This window comes from Grammomys surdaster, unplaced genomic scaffold (genome assembly GCF_004785775.1).
Source record: "Grammomys surdaster isolate TR1022 unplaced genomic scaffold, NIH_TR_1.0 174, whole genome shotgun sequence".
In the NCBI taxonomy this organism is placed as follows: domain Eukaryota; kingdom Metazoa; phylum Chordata; class Mammalia; order Rodentia; family Muridae; genus Grammomys; species Grammomys surdaster.
In genome coordinates this window covers 19,199,176-19,222,261 of record NW_021604622.1, presented here as the reverse complement: position 1 = coordinate 19,222,261, position 23,086 = coordinate 19,199,176, and the positions used below count along the sequence as shown (strand labels likewise).

At 47.0% G+C, this 23,086-nt stretch overlaps 1 protein-coding gene across 1 annotated transcript in view; it reads right to left on the bottom strand.

Moving 5' to 3' along the window:
* Window positions 1–23,086, bottom strand: part of Myo10 (myosin X) — a 199,174-nt gene that overhangs the window by 93,158 nt on the left and 82,930 nt on the right. Inside the window, exon 4 of the mRNA XM_028767572.1 lies at window positions 7,517–7,704. Coding sequence (XP_028623405.1) covers window positions 7,517–7,704 — 188 coding nt within the window. The remainder of the gene's footprint in view (window positions 1–7,516; window positions 7,705–23,086) is intronic.

Sequence of the window (23,086 nt, the reverse complement as noted above, 5' to 3'; positions counted from 1 at the left end):
GCTAAACACCTCGAGTGTCTGATTTCAAAGTCCCATGGATGTTCTGCACTTAGAAGCAGGTAATGGAAAGTAAAGAAAGCATTTCAGATGGAGGGGTCCAATGGGAGAAGCAAAGAATGCCTCCGCTATGATGTCTGCCAACTATAGAGAAAACTGGAGGATTCTGGGTAAGATAGAATGGAGCAAAAGCAAGAAGGCAGGCAAGGTGGTACGGGAAGACACAGACCATGGCTGGTGAGTGTGTTGGGTCCGTCAACATAACCTTACAGAGCAAAGTCCTCGAGGATACTCTAGAAGGACTGAAGGGTCTGGTCCCTCCTGGAAGATCAGCTATAACTATCTCCTTTAGGTGCAACTACTACCTAGCTCATGGTTGCTCACATCCTGTGTACATGTAATACAGCTAGAGATGGGAAGGAAAGCATGGAGGACATCTGGAGGGGAGAGTACAGTCTCCTTTGTGTGAGGCTCGGTGTTCAGGGAGTACCCTGGGGGAGGCTAGAGCAAGCAAGAAGCAAACAGACAAGGAGAGCAAAGCAGAAGAGGTCGAATGGCCAGACAGAAGCCATCAGAGACAGCGGGGTAGACTGTGCTTGGTGGAAGACTGACAGGAGCCCCTGAGTTCTCTAAGTCCTGTGTGTGCCAAGGTATGGGGCTCTTCAGGAATGCTGCCAGGAAAATGGTGAATGATTAAATAACTAATTGCATTTAGTCAAAGGAAGAGATGACTCAGATGACAGGCACTCCTGAAGCCAGGCTGGGTGACTTGGGCATTCAAGAAATATCTGTTGATCTAGGCCCATGAAAGGCACTCCATCCCCTTTGTAAGCATTAGGCTGGGGCAAGAGATATCATGATTCCAAACAAAAAAGCATCATAGCAAGAGTTCCGAGGGGTCCTGGCAACAAGACAGGGGGGAGACATGCGTTCTCCCTGTAGAGAACAAATACCCATAAATCCACACCTCCCAAGGGATCCAAAAGCAGAACCCAAGAAATTAAGACACAGGCCTACCTGGGGCAGCCGAGGCTAATAACCTCGAGGCTGTCCTGTTTAGTGCCTAAGATAGGAACGTGAGTTAGTCAAGCCAGTTTGGGCTGAGTTATTTTTTATCCACAATGGGAATCATCCTGATTCGGGACTTAACAGTCCTTTGTTACATACCTGGCCTGGGCACAGCCCAGTGCTTACTGTATGGCTGGCACTGACGTCATGTAAGACTTGAGTAGAGTCCAAGCTAAGAGAGAAAAGTTTGAGGGAACAGCCAAATAGCTACTTATGCCTTAATAGGTACACACTGAGCTGGCAGGCACTGATGACTGGGAAAAAAAAAAAGGCAGGGGCTGGGAGTGTAGTTCAGTAGGTAGAGTTCTTGGCTACCATGTAGAAAGGCTGGATTTGATTCCCGGCACTGCATAAACCAGGTAAGGTCGTACATGCATACAGTACATGTTGGTGCTACCTAAGACCTTGACTAAAAACAAAACAAGCAAACAAACGTCAAGAGAAACTAACTGGGAATTCCCTGGTTGAAATCGATGAGGTTTCTTAAACCCGTGTTTTCATCCTCTGACACACTGAGGTAGAAGTTCAGTCACCGGGCTGTGGAGGGAGCATGCACAGCACGCCTGACAGACTCGGGGGCTGGGGGAGTAGTACTGAGAGGCTTCTGGAAGGATCTGGGTACCAGCGAGCTTTACCAGAGTGATAGGTTGGACGCTGAAAACAGTTTCCGCATCTGTCAAAAGTCACCGCGCTGTGTGCATAAAATTAGCGCACTTGATTACTTTACATTGGAGAGAACAAAGCAAAATCTACTTCTAAGACAAAAAGTGGCTTCTACACCTCAGCTTGGGATAGGGCAGCTGGAGAACTCTGAGAGGAAGGACCTATTTTGGGGAGAAAATGATGAGATCTCAGAATGTGAGGTATCGGATATGATACCTGAGGACACGGAGCAGCCGCCCAGGTGGGACTGAGAGAGCAGAGAAACTCTGAGGGGAAGAAAGGTAGAGAAGGGAAGAGAGAAGAACGAGTAGGGTCAGAGGAGAAACACCACATAGACCCTGAGTCAAGGAAGAGAGTGAGACAGCTGGGGAGGAAATCGGTGGCTTACTTAAGCCGTGGAACCAAATGTGCATGCCCCCCCCCAACATGTAACAGCTGGAGACTTTTGAGTGATTTTGCCAAATTATCATAAAAAGAAATCAAAGTGTCAGAGGCAGTGAGGCTCAAAGAACCTGGAACAATGTGGTCTTTAATCCGGAAGGAGGCGGGAGAACACCAGCAGGAGCCAGTGCTAGCATGCACTGACTCTTTCTGAGCAGGACAGACTGGTGCTGGTGATGTTCTAGATCCATTCGTGTCTATGATGTCTGGTCCTTCCGTTCTACCTTCCTGCTTGTGAATACACTTTCTACTCAACTGTAGCTCTCCCATCCGTTTCGTGATGGGGAGGCTTTCCGCTGCGGGCGCTGGACAAGGCTGAGAAAGAAGCTGAGCCACTGGGAGCCAATCGTCGAACCCAGGACACAACACGGGCTCCCTGCCCTTCTGTTTGCATCTGCTGATCAAGCATGCCTTCCCTCCGAATCAAACTCCAAAACAACACGTTTTTCTTAAAAATATAAATCAAATCAAACCTAATTTCTATCATTTCCTAGCTGATTGCTAACTAAAGGGGTGTCTTTAGCGCCAAAAAGATTATGTCCAAAGGTCTTAGCAAGTTAAGCAAAAGTCGTTACATCATGGCTTCGGCAGGAAGTAGCACTCGGTTGGAGCAGAGGCTAAAGTTCAAATCTCTGTCTGTCACCAGTCATTCATCATGTCTGAACCTCATGTTCTCCACAGATTTCTGTCCCATTCCAGACTGTCCTCACCAATACGCATGTCCTTCACCTGCTTCTTACTGTAAGTCACAGACCATGCCCTGCATCACATGATTTCTTTCTAAACAAACACCGAACTCTGGCTCAGTACCCAGCAAGACATACTTCAAGAATCAAAGAAGACCAAGAACCCAGTTCCCCTTATACATCCCATAATATAAAAGACACAGCTAAGGAATGGCTCCATTTTTGCAAACTCCAAACACAAAGCAAGCAAAGACCCTGAGCCAACATTCCCTCTGAATTACGCATCCTTTGATTGACAGTCACTAAAGGCTGCCCACCCACCACACACTGTCCTGACGCGAAGCGGTACAGACAAGTCAGTGTTAGCTTCTTATCCAGGACAAAAGTTATGGGCGGGGGGGGACACTGTTTAGGACTCAGCTCTGTACTGGGCCCTGAAGGAAGGACTAGATTATACCAGAATGGAGTCATCCATGCCAAGTGCTACACAAGCAAACTGAGGCCTTGGGAAAGCACATGGGCCCAGATCTGACCAGGTTTTCCTGAAATCAGGAAACCCCAGTCTGTCTGGGTGAATCTAAGGAAGTTCCTCCACTTCAACCCTTACAAAGGTATCCTGGAGTCGGCCTGTCAGTGTGGTTCTCCTGATCCATCCCCTGCTCTCATGACTTCCTCTGTTCTGCTATATCCCAGGGAGAATCTCACTCTATTTAATGGCTTGAAGGTTGCCTCAACTCCTAAACCATGACTAGGAGTCACTGGCACCTACAAGGAGATGTCCGTCCCGTGATTTCTGTCATCTGACACTGCTCTGCATCTTGAGACTTCAATCACATTAAAAAAGACCACAACGAGCTAATCTACACACACACACACACACACACAGAGACAGAGAGAGAGAGAGAGAGAGAGAGAGAGAGAGAGAGAGAGAGAGAGAAGAAGGAGGGTGGGAGGGGGGGAGGGCGAGAGAGAGAGAGAGAGAGGGAGGGAGGGAGAGAGAGAGAGAGAGAGACCCCTAAGGTCATGGTCAAATGTATAAGGCCAACCAAGGCTTCATGGTAACCTTATTAGTTACATGGGAGAAAATCCTTCCATGAGTTTTAAAGTTACATATATGTAACCTTATATAGTTATACTTAAAAAGCGTTTAATAGCATAAGTTTCCACTTAAAAGTCCATTAGAAGGTAAAATAAAAGTAGACTTTCAGGGATTGGAGAGACAGCTCGGCAGTTAAGAGCACTTACTGCTCTTGCAGGGGACCTTGATTGGGTTCCCAACACCCGCATCAGACAGCTCACACCCGCCTCTAAGTAAAGACACAGTGGAGCCGCTGCCTGCCTGCATCTGTAGGCACTTACACATGTGGGGCACGTGACCTCACACAGGTATAACGCATACACTTAAAAAAAAATAAACATTTCAAAAAAATGTAGAGTTTCAGGGCAGATCAATCTGGAACCAGTACAGAATGGAAGCCTAAAAGTCTGGTGTCTCCACACCCAGCAGGAGATCTCAGCCAAGGCCGAACTGCTGGTTTTTAAATTTACTTGATAACGTGGAGGGCTAGGAAGAGAATAGTCTCTGATTTTAATGCCAAGAACGTGAAAGAACGGTGTGAGACTGGTAAGACACATTATGTCCACCAGGGGGCAGACCAGGCCCGAGGAAACCAAACAGATGCTTGTATCTGGAGTAACTTAGCTTTAAAATGCACTGTTTTCTTAATCCCCATACCTTCCGTAAAGAAATTGGGGAGAGGGAAGAAGGGATAGCAGGCAGGGGAGGGGAGGGCAGGAATAAAGGAAAACAAACAAGCAAACCGGCTGACAAGCTGTTTAAACCAAACGGCCTGCCACAGTGGCATTGCCCAGCACTGGAGATGCAGAGGCCGGCCAAGAATACAAAACCACCTCACTCCCACTAGTGACAAGTCAATTCTTTTTGCTTTTGAATGGAGTCTCACTACGTAGCATTGGATGGCCCTAGTAAAACAGGGCACCCTCAAGCTCTGAGATACTTGACCCTATCCAAGAATACTAAAGATTAAAAGCCACTGTGCCTGGCCACAAATCCACTCATAAAAACTCTTGTGGATTCATTTATCTAAGTACGGTTACTTTTTCTTTTTGTTTTTTCAATACAGGGCTTCCCTGTGTAGCCCTGGCTGTCCTGGACCTTGCTCTGTAGACCAGACTGACCTCACCAACTCAGAAATCTGCCTGTCTCTGCCTCCCAAGTGCTGGGATTAAGGGCATGTGCCACCACTGAACCACCACCCAGCTGGTAGCACGTTTTTTATCCCAGCATTCAGTAGACTGAGATAGATATATGCATCGTGAGTTCAAGGCCAGCCTGGGCTACATGCGTAGACCCTGACTTACAAAAGCAAAACAAAAGAGGCATCTCACACGAGGTTTGAGTCACAAGTTACCTCTTAGGCATGCTGTTCCTTAAAGCTATTTCTATTCACAGTGGGAATCTCCACTTGGACTACCTGTGAGTTAGCACGATCCCTAGCAGTTTGCATTACTTAGTGCACTGACAGCTATTCCCAAGTCAGCCTCACGTCAGCAGTGCTACAGTGATCAAGAAGAGAACAAAGTCCATCTCTCCCCATGCTCTGGGGGGCGGGGAAGTCAGTTCAGCCATTCACGTACAAGCAACTTCTGTGTGTTCCAAAGAGAAAAAGCAGGGAAACCTTCCACACGTATAATGGCCAGATCCTGCAGTATAAAGAATGGCCTGCTCGCATCACAGGCTGCAAAAGGGTCCCACGCCTTCATGCCTGGCACAGTGTATGCTCCACTGTCATATTGGGCAGGATGAACACATCTCAGCCATCTTCGGGCACACTGTCCATTCCGTAGCCTGGGGTTTGTGGGAGGACTTCTACTGGTACCCCTCCCCCACAGGGATACTTTCTCCCATCCGAGAAGTGTGTGATGGTGGTGGTGGTGGGGTATGACAGGCTCCCCTCAGCCTCTGATCCAGTCTTTACCATCTGGGAACTATCCTCCGATTACCTGGCTGCGTGCATGACCAGGTGGTCTGTCTGTGTACAACGGGGCTACAGTTTTGGCAAGCTTGATTGGCTTGAGGTCCAAAAATGACAGACGGCATTCTCCATCTGTTCCCCTGTGTCTTACTGTCATAGAACTGGAAATCCTGGGGGTATCGATATACTGCCCTCCCCCAAACCAAACTGCCCTTCCCACTTCCTTCCTTCTTCAAGTAATATAATAATCTTTGTCACAAGTTGGGGCTAGAAAGCCATGTGAAACAGCTGTCAAAATCATTCACAGTGGCAGTCCTGTGGCCTGCCACTCCTCAGTCACTGTCATGCCCCATGAATGGATGCCTGGAGGGATGGATGGATGAAGAACTTGGAGACTCCATGGAAACCCCAGCACTTCATCACATTGGTATTGGACATCATCCAGACCGGACTTAATATTGCTGCCACAGGCTCCTAGAGTAAACAACAGGTTCCAGTAGGATGCCACTGGGACATACACAGTGGGACAATTTGCATGCATTAATAATGAAATTTAAGAATATAAAATATAAGTATAATTTAAGAATGTAAAATATAAGTATATAAAAATATACTCCAGGTTTTTTAAAAAATGCCATTCTTGGGAAGGGTTTTCATGGTTGGGGCTCGGGATACTTTATTTTCCAAGGAAGTAAGAGCTGGGTGACACTGACACACAGATGTAGCCCCGGCACTTTGGTGGCTCAGGCAGAAGGAACGCTGTTTGAGACAAGTGTGGGCAACACAGTAAAATACAGTCTCAAAAATAACCCAAGACAGAAAAGCACACAGACACATTAGACTTGGCTCCAACAGACAGGTCATATCTAGCACAAAATTAATTTAAATGAACATGTCCCTGTACCATTCTCTTAACACACGCAGAACAAGCTACCCTTCTCCACCTAATTCATAGGTAAACTTTAGGACAGTGGTTCTCAACCTTCCTAATGCTGCAACCCTTTAAAACTGATCCTCATAGTGTGGTAAGCCCCAACCATAAAATTATTTTCATTGCTACTTTGTAACTATAATTTTGCTGCTGTTATGAATTATAATGTAAATATCCACGCTTTCTGATGGTCTTAGGCAACCTCTGTGAAAGGGTTGCTTCACCCCACTCCCACTCCAAAAGGTGTCGCGACCTATGGGTTAAAAACTACTTGCTTAGGGGGCATTCTCATTATTTAATTTTTTTCTTAAAATCAGGATATTGTTTACTAGAGTGATTTCTATGTATATAGTATATTTCTTCTACGGTAGAGAAAAAAAAGAAATCTTGCTCAAAAACATTCAAGCATTGTGACTTGCATTCTAAAATTTGTAAAATATTTCAAATATGAAAGAGCCGTTAAATAAACAGACCGATAGTGCTTCATCCGTGAAATGGCCCTAAGAATACTTCAAGAAAATTGCGAGTAAAGAGAAAAAAAATGGGAATAAATAAATGAACGAACAAATGAATGAACGGAGGAGGGCCTATGCAGAGCAAAACGCCAACCCACACAGCCTGCAACTGAGCGCCCTCAGCAGGGGCCAGGTTGGCTGGAGAGCTCTCCTACGAATGGTTTCTGCTGGGCCGGGCAGACAATCGGCCCACCCCTTCTTCTCTCTGCTCCGGCTCACCTGATGAGGACGCACTGGTTGTCGTGGCGCTTCCACAGGCAGCGATAGCACTCGTTGGCTATGGCGAAGATGTGCGGTGGAAGCTCGCCCAGGTGGCACCTGCTGTACTCCTCCATGGTGGCGCGCTCGTATAGGCCAGCGATGGGCTGGTAGGGGTTCACCGACGCGATGATGGAGCCGATGTAGGTCTGCAAGCAGAGGGGAAAGACGGGACGGCGTTACCAGGGCAGCAAGGCCAGGCTCGGACCTGCACCTCGCCTGCTCGGCACTCTGCACAGGGGGCTGGAGCGATCCAGCGAAACGATGGCTTCGCGCGGCCTCAGCACCCACTGTCCACGCTGTCCCTACACCCCAAGGTATATCACCACGACAATGCGCAGATGCACGGAGCGGGTTCGGAGCGGGCTTTCAGGAAGAGGTTAACGGCGAACTAGGATGGCAATGAGCCCAGACCAAATCCTTGTTCCCAGGTGACCTCCCTAATCCCAATTCTTTCCTGGCACCAAGCCCGACAAGTTCCGGTTCCCTTCCTCCACTCCATAGCTGTTATGAAACAGCAGGTGACAACGGCAGAAAATAGAAAAAAGGGCAGGGGTGGGGTGGGGAGAGGGTATAGGCGCTATTGAATGAGAAGTTTCTGTGTGGAGAAACTTGTGGAGGTCAACTATTAACGCATGGTACACTGAACTGGGGATGTCTCCAAAATGGTTAAAAATCATCCCAAGAACACATCCTATGCCAGGGTCTATCTGCCACAGTTTTTTTATTTTGTTTTGTTGTTTTTCAAATCTGGTCTCTCTATGTAGTCCTGGCTATCCTGAAACTCCCTCTGTAAGACCAGGCTGGTCTCAAACTCCGATCCCCCTGTCTCCGCCTCCCAAATGCTAGGACTAGGCGTGGGCTACCATGCCCGGCTCCACCGCCACAGGTTTGTAAGGATGCAAACATCTTTCCTCAGACCTTCCAGAGCAGTACAGCACGAACTAGTTTCCACAGCCATAGGTTCCCTCCACAGAGACTCCTTCTGCATCTAGGTTCCCCAGTTTTCCAGGGTCACACAGCCAGTGAGTCAACACAGGGAATCAGCATCCTGCAGACACCTCCCCCCTCCCTCCTGCTAGGGAGCACACCTGCTGTGGCTTTTACAGGGACCAGCATGTCTTTCTTTCCCATGTGTTGAAACCCTGACCACAATGCCTAAAAATAGCACTGCACTTGAAGACAGGGCCTTTAACGAGTGATTAATTTAAACTACGGCCCTTAGGGGTATCTGAATCCAATTCTGCCTGGTGACTTTGTAGGAAAAGGACAGCTGGACACACAGAGACCCCATGGATGCACACCCAGAAGCAGGCCAGTAGAAGATTGCAGAAACCTGCTGAGGACTTTGTTCCTAGACCCCCTTACCTCTGGAACCGTGACGAACGTGTTATGGGGTTTTGTCACGGGAGTCCAGGCAGGCCATACTAACCCCATCAATATTCAGAACCCTAGGAAATATGCAGTTCTACCTTCTTTCAGATGAGGAAACTGAGGCACGAGGAGAAAGTTTTGATAACAGCTACTGTCAGTACGTGATGGAGATGAGATCTGAATCCAGCTAACTTAATTCTAGAACCTTCTATTACCACATTCGTTAGAGTACAGCAATCCTACTGGGCAGGGGGACAACAAAGGTAGACAGAAAGTCCAAACGTTCTGAGAACACCTGTACCTCATTACAACTGAAGTGATTTATATTCACGGTAACTGCCAAGAACACCAGGCAAAGTATTAGCATGTTCAGTGCAACTTTTTCAAATGTAAAAAAAGTCTAGGTTGGGAAAATAATTTAAACCAAAAAGAGATTTAACACATAAATGGCAATACCATGGCAACTGCACTCTTAGATTTATAACCAAGAAGAGTGGCGAGCAGATACTTCAGTACTTGTGCACCACCCATATTGACAGTAGCATTATTCATACAGCCAGAGGGTGTGAAACCCCAAGGCCCATTGTCAGACCACAAGGGAGAAAGAAAGCTATGGTACATCCATACAATAGAATACTCTTTAGCCACGAAAAAGGAACACAGTAATTATATATGTGCTATAATATCAGCATATACAGTTTGAAAACGTGCCAGGTTGGAGACACCTGATGCTTCAGAACAGGCGCATCCATAGAAACAGGAAGACAGAGCCGGCAAAGCAGTCTGGAAGGCAGAATTCTCACAGGGGGCGAGGGGGGAGCAATAGGTAGTCAGTACCAGGTTTCCGTTTTGGGGTGATAAAGATACCCAGGGCCTGGACTCAAGTGTGGGCTCTTCAGCATCACGGATGCACTAGACTTCAGTTGTTTGCAGGCTAAAATGTAATGAGCTTATGTTAAGTAAAGTTCACGTCAATTAGACAGTTAATGTTATTATGTAAGTAAATGTGCAGGTCTTTGGAAATATGGATGCCCTAGAAAGTCTACTTCTCTTGGTCACGGCTCTGTGGGAAAATTTTAGGCAGAAAGGGAAAAACAAAACAAGACAAAACAAACAGAAAAACCAGAAGCCATTCCCCCTGGGGAAGGAGTAGGGACCACACTCTGGCCATAGTACCTCAGGCATTCAGGTATATTGGTCCCTTCCTCTTTTTTAGCTCTCTATGGAAGAGATACTTAAGGTTCTGGGTGCTTGGTCCCTACCTCCATATTGCTAGTCTGTCCCCTTTCTGTGGTGCTTTTAATTGTGTTAAATATCAAAAGCATCCACTTTTCACTGTGAGATGCTTTTTCACTCACACCAACAGAGGTCAATGGTCAATACCATCACTCTTTAGAAAGCCAAATATAGCAACAGGGGGGCAGCCTTGTGCTATCACCATGTCTGGGCACATGACCCGAGCCCCGGGCAGGCAGACTGTGACAGCCGTAGGTAGTGCATTAAAGAGATAACACATTTAATTCACTTAATTTGATACAAGGCTGTACATCTATCCTCAGTGAGACTACTTTTAAAAAGGATACACACAAGAAAAGGGCATCGGATCCCATTCCAGACGGTTGTGATGTGGTTGCTGGGATTTGAACTCAGGACCTCTGGAAGAACAGTCAATGCTCTTAACCGCTGAGCCATTTCTCCAGCCCCTCTTTTACTTTTAGGAACTATGTTCGTGCCGGGCAGTGGTGGCACACGCCTTTAATCCCATTACTTGGGGGGCAGAGGCAGGCGGATTTCTGAGTTCGAGGCCAGCCTGGTCTACAGAGTGAGTTCCAGGATAGCCCGGGCTATAAAAGAAACCCTGTCTCGAAAAAAACAGAAAAAAGAAAAAAAGAAGAAAGAAACTATGTTCGTGTGCATGTGCGGACATGCGTCGTCACATGTCACATGTGTGGGGCTGCTGTGGAGGCTACAAGCGGCCGTTAGATCCAATGAATGGTGGTTATAGCATTTGTGAACCACCTAACATGGGTCTGGGAATTGGTTCTCCTGAAGAGCAACATGTGCTCTTCACCACTGCACTGCTCTGAGCTTGGTCTCATCTTTGAGGCCAGATCTGTTACTGACGTGTGAGCCCCCTGGTTCAGTAAGGCTGGCCAGCAGTGAGTTCCCACTGGAGTAAAACTGAGACGTGTGCCCCCGCAGCATCCAGCCTTTCACCCGGGCACTGGGGATCTGAATTAGAGACCTCTGGTTTGCCGCTGCAGCGGGCACTTCGGTCTTCCCATTCCCCATCCCCGGGTTTCTTAAAACACTGAGCTACTCCTAAAACCATCAGCAACTCTAGATTCTCTTTTTTTTTTTTTTTTTTTTGCAAGCTTGCTTAGAAACAAAGTGCTTATTTCTGCTACGGTCACAAAGCCACGTTCCCCTTTTATGACTGGGGAACTGCTAAATCACACAGCATCCTTTGGGATATGGCTGATTCCGACAGCATGGCTGGCAGGGTTGCTCGGTGGACGAGAGACACAACAGCCTTCACTAGCAGTGGTAACGGGGCAGCAGCCACAGTGGCCTTGCCACCCATGTCTTTTCAGGTGCACCTTGGCCACCCACCCATGACTTTTCAGGCCACACTTGCTCACTGAAGTAGTTTACCGTGATCAGACTTGCAAGTGTGCTAGCTCTGGTTATACACAGCCTGAAGTCCAGGTCCACATGCCCCCACCCAACCCATCATACTTCCTGGGCTCAAAGGGAGCTGGGCACTTCTGGGAACAGCTGTTCTGTGTGGAAGCAGCCCACAGAGCTTGCAAATATGTGGCACGTCTCCGTGGCCGTGCTTGCCAAACTCCATGAAAGGCATTGTGATTCTTTTCACCACTTATGAGGCCACTGGCACCCAGGGCCACCATTTAAAGCTAGCCCAGGACCTGAAGCTCACTGATACCATTCTAAAAATCATCAGACTCCTCCATGAAGATACCACCTTTCTGGGGGGTTGGGGTGGGGGGAGAGGAAGGCATAGATGCCATGGATGCAACCCCTTAATCAAGGCTCACCAAGATACGGGCAGGAGACAAAGCCATCAAGCCAGTGTGGTTGTAAGTTCTAACTAGCTAATGCCTACAACAGCTCTGGTGACTATACACACCTCCCCAAACCATTCTGACCTTAACATCTGGCTCGTAGGAAACAGGGAGAGTGCCCTGCTCACTTACCAGCCTGCTTAGCAAGCTGCAAGGAAGAAACAAGGTCCCTTAATATCACACACTATGGAGAATGTCAAGTTCACACAGACATTGCTGAGAGCTGCATGCCTTGCCTGAAAAACCTTACTTTCCAACAATCTTCTGAAGGCTGCAGATGTGCCCTTATGTCCTGAAACACAGGTTAGTAGCTGATTTAACTTATTCCTAAGGACTTCTGGTCTCACATAAGCTCCAAATCCACAAAGGATGCCCACAATGGGCAAAGTACAGGGTACCTGCTAATCTATGCTGAAATCGCCCCAGGCTCCTGAGGTCAACCCTGCCCGAGGACCTCCATGGCTACACTTCGGGATGGTGACATGGTGCCATACCAGCTATGGAATAATAAACAGCTATGGATGCTTAAAGTGGCCTGCCACCAAGAGAACTTCATTGCTGAGTCTAGTTAAGGGATCACACCGAGCAAAGCTCCTTTCCTAAGAAAATGGAACAGCAGAAATGAGCGTTTTCAAAGGGATTTGCATTTCCCTGTGTTCAAAACTCCTCCTGGTTCATGGCTAGGGTGGTAACTTGGAGGTAGAGCTTTGCATAGCATGTATCAAGTCCTCAGTTTGATTTCCAGTGCCACAAAAGCCAACTGCCTTTGTACCTCTTAACATAAACTCTGAGTAAAACGGTGAGTGCCTTGCAGGCGGCACACCCTAAGTCACGTGTCAGTCTCTCATGATCCACGTACATTATAGCTTTCCCCAGCCCAGCAATTGGATTTTCCTGCCCTAATAAGGCTTGGATCGCATCTCCCTGATGGGCAAATGGCATCAGGTGGGAGCTGTACCCGACTAAGCATTTGAAGCTGGGGGAATGTCCTTCAGAGGTAGAGGTTTGCTCGGCATGTTAAAGGACTGGGTTTCTTGCCCAGTACTGACAAAGCCACTGTCCCTTACAGTCCCTCCCCTTCATTATGCAGGGTGGCTACAGCTCTTCCACCACAAATCCAAGAGCTTTCCTATTTCCATGGATACTACACCAGCGCTTTAAAGGATTCTGAGCATCCCAGAACTTTTCACCTGGCACACGAACTTTTCTTCTCTCTTTCTTAAGACCCACGTTTTCCTGTAACCTGGGGTGGCCTCATTCTCCCAGGTCAGCTTTCCCAGGCGCTTGGATGATAGGCATGTGGCACCGTGCCAACCTTCTTGTTCCGGGATTTTAGATGATCAGTAAGTCTACGTCTTTCCAAAACAACTTTATCCGAGGCGTCATGAGCCAAGGTGTGGTGGTTTGAAAGCACATACACCACCCCACCACACACAGACACACCCCATCAAAGGCTCAAATCATGTATTAGCATGCTTAGTCCTGAGTAGAGAGCTATCTGGAAGGATTAGGAGGTGTGGCCTTTTGGAGTAGGCGTGTCCTTGCTGGAGGAGGTATGTTACTGGCTTTAAGGTTCTAAAGCCCATACTAGGCCCAGTCTCAGTCTGTCTCTCTTAATCTCTCTTTGTCTCTCCTCTCCCTCCCTCTCCCCATCTCTGCCTGCTACTTGCAGATCAGAATGTAAAGCTCTTAGCTACTTCTCCAGCAGCATGTCTGCCTGCCTGCCTGCTGCCTGCCTGCTGCCTGCCTGCCTGCCGGCCTATTACTAATCCCCACCATGATGATGAGGGACCAACTCTCCAAAGCAGTAAGCAAGCTTCAATGACATGCTTTCAGTGAGTTGCCTTGGTCATAGTGTCGCTTCATAGCAACGGAACAGTAAATTAAGACGCCAGGCGAAAAGGGCTATGTGCACACCACCAGCCCTTAGCTGCCAAACAAGACCCTTCCACGTGGGCAGGCAGAGCCACCACTCTGACCTCTTTTGGCAGACACAGAACAGAGCAGACAGGAAGAAGATATCGCTACAATTCCTGGGTGGGTGAATGATGGTAAGGATGGAAATCAGGTTCTGATAGATACCACTGGGGATGAACAGCAGTGGTCTCTACCGCCCACCAACCTACGGAACTCACTCAGCCCGAGATTCCCACTGTCTCCCTCCACCTCTGAAAAGTTGATTTAAGGGCTCAAGCCCAACCCAACTAATTATGCACTACACAACAGGGGTCAAGGACTGGGTGGTACACACCAGAAGGGTTTCCTGGCTGGTCTCTGTTAGCACATTCTCTGACGTCCATGCCATTACAGAGTTGCCTAGATCATTTCTCAGACATCATTCCCACCACGCAGCCATGCGTGACTGCATTCCCAGAACAGTGGCTTGGGCCACAGAACGGTCCTTACCAGTGAACCGAACTGTCTGTGCCAAAGCACAATTCTGAACCTCACAGCAGACGTATATTTTGAAAAAAAAAAAAAAAAAAAAAAAAAAAAAAAACCCACCACGGGAATGGCTCACAATACTCTGCTCAAATAATAAGCTACAGTATTTGAAACCTAGCCAAAGTAAATACGGTCAAAGACACCCCTGGCTCCCCAATTAAGGACGTCACCCTTTGAAAAGATGATTTTGTCTCTAAAGCACAGGCTGTGTGCTTAGGGTCAGTAAATAACAAGAGAACTCCAGCAAGCAGCTGAGTGGCAGGTGGAGGAAGAAGATCCGGGCACATGGTGTCAAGTGGGGCGGAAGGCAGGGCACTGGATGAGACCCTGACAGCCGGGAGGCAGCACTGCGTGCAAGCTTTGATCATCCTGCACTCTATAAAAAGGTATGACTGCTGCTCCAAAAACGGCCATGATGGCTCTGCAGCTTAAGGCTGGGGACACATGCAGGTACCAGCTCCTGCATGTTGAATTCCAAATTCCACAACGCTAAATAACTCAAGTCGGTTTTTATGGCTGTTCAGAAATAGAAAACACATCCTATTTTGGAAGCAAATTAACTGTCTTGCCAGAAAAGTTCCACATAACTCAACCCCCCCCCAAAAAAAAAAACATATCTCCTTGCCCATTTTAATAATTTGGAACAGCCACTGCACATGTGGCCTAAAAACACTAAGACAAACTCAGTGTATTTCTTTAACAACACCAAATCTACCAACTCAGGGCATGCAACAATGGAATGTACCTACATCTAACCCATAGAAAATATAATTTGATTTCACAGTACACGTGTAAGTCAAAACACTATGACGTACATCTTCATAAACAGAGTTTTATTTTTACTGTTTAGTCATATATGTAACTTCTTGGCCTTCTGACGAAGATCAGGAGGAGTCTTGCTCTTGTCGGGTTAATATCTGATGCACCCTCTATCTAAGATTGATATGGTAAGGGTATTTACAGGAGGAAAACAGAGTAACCTGCTCTGTTCATTCCACACATCGGCTTGGTACTGCCGTACCTATAGGAGCTGTGTACAGCACCTTCCTGCAACATCAGGGACAATTTAAAAACCTTGTATGAGCCACAGGCTTTAGCCACAGTGAGTTACAGACATGGAGGGCTATATTGTTGGTAGACTGTCAGAATTTCCCCAATGGAAAAGACTACCTCAATATCATGGTCTGGAGAAGTCCAAACCCTTGGTCCTCAGCCAGGTGGCACCTTCCCTGATACATGGCTTAACCTCTCTAAACCAAGACTCTGATCAGCTGTAGCATGGTCCCCTCTGTTAGCACCCAAGTTTACCATTTGGAAGTGCTCCATCAGTTAGAGGTGTTCATTACCGTCATGGCTAACAACCCTCTTCATCCTAAGGTCCTGCACGGCTGCACAGAGATCAAGTCGGCTGAATGTACCAGGAAAACCAGTTATCTACAGTTCAGTGATGTATTTTTTGCTGAAGGGAGAGACAGTTAAGTGGAAATCATTTACTGCAGATGTACTTCCCACCCATCCTTTCCCCTCTCCTCCTGTAGCCATGCCAGATCAATACGGCAGATTCAGTTTCTAAATCTTTACCTTGTGTGAACTGCAGCTTGAGACCCATATTCTCAGTGGGCTACAGCACCTTCTTTGCCTGGATGCCTGGAAATGGCTCAAATACAACATGGCGCCGGCTAATCTTTCCTGAGCACCTGTCCCCCCACACCGGAGCACACACTGACAAATGGCAGCTCAGTGATCTTGTAGAAATTCAGACTTTGAGAGCCAGCCTGATGTCTCAGGAACAAAAGGCACTTGCCACAAAGCCTCATGACAGTTGTCCAGTCACGGCAGAGACAGAGAACCAACTCCACAAACAGTCTTCTGATCTCCCCTTCTGTACCGTGGCATGATGGCGTGCACTTCTCTGACTCTCCATGGCTCGCTATGGGAAATGCCAGTATTTTCGAGCAGGTTCGAGGAGGAGAGTCAACTTTCCTCCCAGACCTGATGCCTCCTACCTTTAGCCAAAATCTGGTTACCACACTACATTTTCCCAAAACGCCTAAGTATTCTCTGCCATCCTTTTTTGGTGAGTTGAATGAAGGTCGTTATTCACTTGCACCTTGGCCTGCTCCTGGCCACCTTGCTCATCAGCAGTGTGCAGCCTCTGCTCCAGTGCCCTGAATGCTCTGCACAGGATAAATGCACTGTGGTAGGTTGAATGAAAAGGCCCCCATAGGTGCACAGGGAGTGACACTATTAGTAGCTGTGGCCTTGTTGGAGGAAGTGTGTCACTTGGGAGTAGACTTGGACGTCTCAAAAGCTTAGCCAGGCCTAGTGGCTCAGATTCTTCTCCAGCTGCTTGTAGATTCAGGTGTAGAACTCTCAGTCCTTCGCCAGTGCTGTGTCTGCCTGCATGCTGCCATGTTTAACGCCATGACGATAATGGACTAAACCTCAGAACTGTAAGCCTGCCCCAGTTATCAGAGTTGCCGTGGTCATGGTGTCTCTTCACAGCAACAGAAACCTAAGACAGGCATCAAGCATGCTTTTGCATTACTCTTAACACACACTCATTTGTTGACACGAGGGCCACTTTCCTCCTTGGCCAAATGTCCCCAAATGCTCCGATGCACAAGACTTGCCTGAGGACCGCTCTCTGCTACCTCCTTGTCCTGATGCTCATCCTGGACTCAGCACACTCCTGTCTTCTGGAGTTCTAGTCAACGGTTTGCTCATGTCTGTCCTCACCAATCAATTAAGTGCCTTCCACTTATGCAATCTTTCAACACAAAGCTACCATGAACAAGAGGAATTCTGCACCCCTGGGCCTAGCACAGAGCCTGATAGGCAGGCAGGGCTAACTCAGTACGGACATCGTGGGAATATACATTGCAAGCCCCCTCTCCCCCAATATACTACTGCTTTCATTCCGTCCAAGGGTGCTCTCTGCTCAGTACCTTCTGCATAAGAAAACCATTCGCCACGGTCTGATTACACCGAATGAAAACACTGTTAAACAGGAGAACATTAAATGTTAAACATTCATGTATTTTTAAAAGATGCCAACATCCCAAGAGCTGGACCTCAGCAACTGGATTTACAATTTTCAACATCTCCACTTCCCCCTGCGTGAATTTATGTTTCAAAGTCTCTTCCTGTTGAAAGGACTCTGAACCAAAAGAATGGCAGAGTGTATGTGTGTAACATCACAAAAACACAGGTCCTACTTGCCACCATCGTGTGCTGATGTGGAGACTGGCAGCTCACAGGCCCAGTCTGGTAAGTTTTAAGAAGACACAGAACCAGTCAGATGGTTACAATTACATCTTGGCAACACAAGTCTTGATTTCAAGTAACGGTAAAAAAAAAAAAAATGTTGGAACACAAGAGCCCTCCTCACAAACCGCACCACACTCAGCTGTTCCTGGTATGCGTCTTGTGCCAAATCCAGGCTAAGCATCCAAGCCCTGGGCTCTCCTGACGTTGTGACAAGTAAAGAATTCAAAACAAAACAAACAAAACTGAACGAAACAAAACCAGCTTTGACAGTGGATGAAAGCAAATCATGAGGTCTACTTAGGAAAGAGGACTCAGCTCTTGGAAATGAAGTACAAATTTTGATTATGGCACGCCCCAAGCAGAAACCTGTACAACAGGGTATTCCTAGCAAACTCCACTAACATCTATGGAAATCAACAGGCTGCTAACTGGCTGGGACCTCTCGGTTAGTGCATTTTTCTTCCTAGAAGCAAAGTAACTCAGGAATAACAGTCTACACCTCTACACACTGGGGCTGACACGCCACCTAACCAGGAAGAGCCATTCTTGAAAGAGCTCAAAAGCAAATGTGCTATAGAGTTCGTGGGGATGCATCTTTACACACAGCCTCACGCTGGAACCCAGCTCCTTTGATTCTGATCCCTGCTGCTGTTTGCTCAGCAAGACCAACAAACTAACCAAAGAGCTGGGTGGAACACAGAACTAACTGCTTCCTCTGGGGCCCTCCTGAACCCCATAATTGCAGGTTCTCCACAGCTCTAGTGATGTGGTCGGGAGTCATTCCTTCGTTGCTGGGAGACTCGTCTCCTCCACAGAACTGACTCAGAACTGACACAGCCCATGATGGAGAGAACGGGAAGCTCCTCCATCTGGCAGAAAGCAAAGCTGCCACACCACCAAGCCCAGCAGTCCCCACACATGGACACAGAGCTCTCCACCAAAATAACGGGAACCTCATCAGCTCCAGTCAACACTGTGCTAGACCATCTGAGACGGTCCAGGCTCCAGGGATGACTAGGAGAGGCCTCCAAAATCCACAAATCCTTTCTAGTCCCCTTGAGGAGTTGCCAAGACTGTTGGTGTCATGCCACCCTGCCGCCATGCTTGACAAGCTGAGAATGCGTCCTCTGCCTATCTCTGCTGCTTCTTACCTAAGGCCTTATCTCATCTCCAAGCTGCTCTAAAACCGCCATCTCTTCAGCACTGAATTAGTCCAGCATTCTCGGCTAGTGGCCTGTATCCACATCAACAGAGGAAGTGTGGGGTCTATACCATCGACTGTACACTTTTAGGTCAGCTGGATGGCAGGAAAGACCTCTCAATTTTGACACTTGTGACAAGTTGGGCCAAATAATACCCTGTGGTAGAGGCGGCCCTCTGGGTTGGTGAGAAGCATTCAAGGCCCTCTACTGGTTAGATATCATTAGCATCTCTCAAGTTAGCTCTAACAACTAAAAATGTCTTCAGATACAGCCAAGTATCCCAGAGAAGACAGTCATCTAGTTGAAAACAGATGCTTTAGGGTTTTCTAACCTTGGATACCTATTCTAGCTAATTTCTCAATAAACATCTGGTTCTACAATCAAGGTCAATTTCCCCCAATCTAGTGAGGCCCTCACATTCAACAAGTTTTTGTCTTTGCATGGTATGTTTATCACTTCTCCTCAGGAGGTAGGAAGGGAGGAGAGGGAGGCCCTCCTCAGATCCCCACCCCTCACCAAAGGACCACCAGTGAAGAACAATACACATAGATCAAATCAAGGGGGCCCAGAGTAGAAGCCGGGGGCCCGGTGAGAAGCTACCATGCAGAACAGAGGAGGACAGGAAGGTAGACGGGGTGGAATCTCCAGTGTGGAGGAGCACGGAGTTCCAGGAAGGGGGTCCAGCATTAGAGTTGAAAGTGGGGTTCCATAGGCAATGTTGGGGGAACAGAACAGAGGATTCAAACAGACCGGTGTCAGGACAGAGCCCTGTGGGTCTACAGACACAACCAGAAAAGAGTGCTTAGCTTTTCATTTCCCAGGGCAAGCCCTGGGCAGGGATATGCCTACTGACAGCAAGAGTTAAGGGACCTACGTCATGGCTGGGGGCTTCAGTGCGAATGAAGCTTGTCACTCTCACTTCTCCTGACCCTCAGTGACAGGTGACCTCCGGTTGTTCAGTCTCTAGGCTGTGCGGTAGGTAAGCCTTGGGTTTTCCTTTCTGCTAACCTGCAGACTGAGGTCAGGAAGATGCTCTAAGCCTCTTCCAAAGCCCCCGAACTCGGTGCCAAGTCCCAGGCTGGAGTTTTCTAAATAAAAATTTGTTGGTATGAGCTGAATAAGTCAGATAAGAAAATGTAACGGTTGAAGGTTCTGAAGGGCTCACTTACCCCATTTCAAAGCAGCTCTGACAAAGCGAGGGATATGATAGCTGACATTTACAAAAACAACTTATAAGACATGGAATCTCTGAAAGGTTAAATCAGCCATGTGGAGCTGAATGGCTTATGAGGAGGGGTGGGGCTCAGTTCTCATTTGTCTCATCCAAAACCATTTTTTTTAAATTAATCACTCTTTTTAAAAAGATGGTTACTCATTACCTCTTTCTATAGAGGATGCAAAATATTAAACAAACAAGCAAACAATAAAAAAAAAAGCAAGTGGTTTTTGGTTTTTTTTTGGTTTTTTTTTTTTTGATGATATCCTTCTGAACAGAGGGCAGCAGACTTCTTTTCCGGAGGTGGTCCTTCCTACTGCCAACCTGTCATCTCAGAGCAGAAAGCCACGGCAGGACATCCAACACATGAGTGCGGGCTAGCTCCAGGAGTCCCTTTTCATTAACAGAAGGCAGAGTACCATTTCCTCATCCCTACACTCATCCCTAGAAACCGGGGGTTTTTATATGCCCATAACAATGGGACTCCATAGGTACCACTGGGGATGCGGCTACAGACCTTACCAGGTGGCTGCCCTTCTGATTTGTTTTACTTTTATTAAAAAAAAAAAAACCTTAAAATATTAATGTGGTGTGGTGTATGTTTATGTGTGTGTTCATGTATGGACATGCACACAGGCAGAGACACGTGTTCATGTGTGCGTGGATGTGTGTGAGGAGGCCAGAGGCTGACACAGCTGTTGTCCTCAATCACATTTAACTTGGGTCTTTGAGAAACAATCTCTCTGAACCCAGAGCTCACTGATTTAGCTAAGCTGGCTGCGGACCACTCCTTGGGACCCCTGTGTCTCACACCCTTACCCCAGCACTGGTGTTATGGTTGCATGCTGGCTTTTATTTGGATGCTGGATACTCAAACTTCCATCCTCATGCTTATGTGTGGTAGGTGTTTGACTGACTGAACTATCTCCCTGGCTCTGATCTAATTGTAAGACTTAAAAGCTGTGACCCTTTCTTAGAGAGAAAAGGGATTTCGGGGGACAAACACGTGCCTGGAGGAAAGATGTGAAGCCACAGAAGGATTTATAACCGACAGCCCAAGGGAACGGAGTGTGAGTTGCTCTAGAAGCTGGGAATTGCTCTCAAGAGCCAGTCAGGAATAAAAACCAGACCTCCGTCTACAACTGCACAAGACTGAATTGTGCCAGCAAGGAGAATGAACAGGAAATGGATCCCCCTTGAGCCACCAAAAAAAACAGTGCAGCCCTGCAGACACCTTTACTTGAGCTATCGAGATGTCTTTTATCAGTTATGCCTACATACTGTAACTAGGTAAATTAGCTGTTTTATGTTAAGTCAGAAACAGCAAATTAAGACAACACCCTGAGCAAAATTCGAATAAACCCTTAGATGGGTTCAGATATAAACAGGCAAGGCACAGAGCTGGAACAGAGGGGAAGGAGTGGCTTTTTCGACAGTGAGTGGTTTGAATCATCAGAGTACTTCACAGGACTGTACCTCCTGCAAACAGCTACAGCAAGGACAAAGCATCCTTTATGAGCAATAATACGCTTTGCACATCTCCAAAGGAAAGCACACCGGAACATAACTGACTAATTTTAACTGAAAGTTTGATGTACAAAAACTGTGTACTTTTTACTCAAAAGAGATGGAAAAGAACTTCAGATCAGAAAAGAGGACCAAGACCATATTCAAAGACTTCCTGGGCAATCTAGCTATCAGGTTTAACATTATTATCATGAAAAGAGGAAAGAGTAGGGTGTAAAAAAAGAAAAGTTTTAGAAGGCTCTCCTTTTAAAAAGCCTTGGGATAGGTTTGCTTCTCCTAACTGACCCACTTTCTTATCTATTGAAAACGTGTAATAAGAACTTGCATCTATTTTCTTCTGACAGAGAACATGGGTTCCAAAATACCTGCAAGAGGCGTATCACAATAATTGTTTTTTTCAAAACTCAAGCCTCATGGCCTCTCACCAGCTAGCAGAGGCCGTTTGCAATGTGCATGGCGTTCCCCTTTTAAATGCTTACTGCATAATCACTAGGCACCTGGCAGCATCCGTGAGTCAAAAGAACAACATAAGTCATCGGACAGCCTAGCGTGTAACTGCACGACAGGTCTGAGTGGAAAATGAAAGCACACAGGACAGTGGGCAGCATGCATGCCTGCCAAACCACTGCTGACACGGACAAGAGATTTTTGACAGGACGAAAGAATGAACACACGGCGGTGGTGTGTGCAAGATGCAAATGACGCGGCCACTTTTACACAAACTTGTAGAAGTGCCACCTTTTCTAAGGGACATACAGAGAACACTGTAATCTGAAGACTTCCTTTGAGCAAGCTCTACAGTCAGGGGATGGAGACATAACCGACTTCCTCTGTGCAGGGCTGTCTGAGAGCATGTGGCAAACAGCGGGCCAGCCTGGCAAAGATGACACTTTCACAGTGTATGAGAAGGTAAATAAACAGACTTTTCCTCACACCAAAGAAAACTGAGCATGGAGACCACATCTGTCTCACGTCTCCTCTCTCAGTCCTTCCTCCACCCACACACAGACACACCACATATTCTAGATATCATCACTAATCAAAACCGGATTGGCAGTGTTAAATACAACTCCTAGGGCACAAAATTCAATAGTATTAAGATGTTAGTCTTCAAAAGAAAACTATATAAAATTGAACACGACACAAAATATATAAGCAGCTGGGGTACTTTTTAAGAACTTGCTAACAGGCAGATTCAAAAGGGGATAACAGCAGGTTGATTAATCTCAACAGATAAGAGAATGTATCTCAATTTCAGTTATTATAGAGGTGAATTCTTAGAATTTATTTTACTTTTAATTATGTGTATATATGTGCGTCTGTATTTGAGCACTTGCGTGTGTGAGCGTAGGTGCCCTCCGAGTCCAGAAGAGGGCGCCAGACCCGGTGTTGGCAGTCATGTGAGCTGACT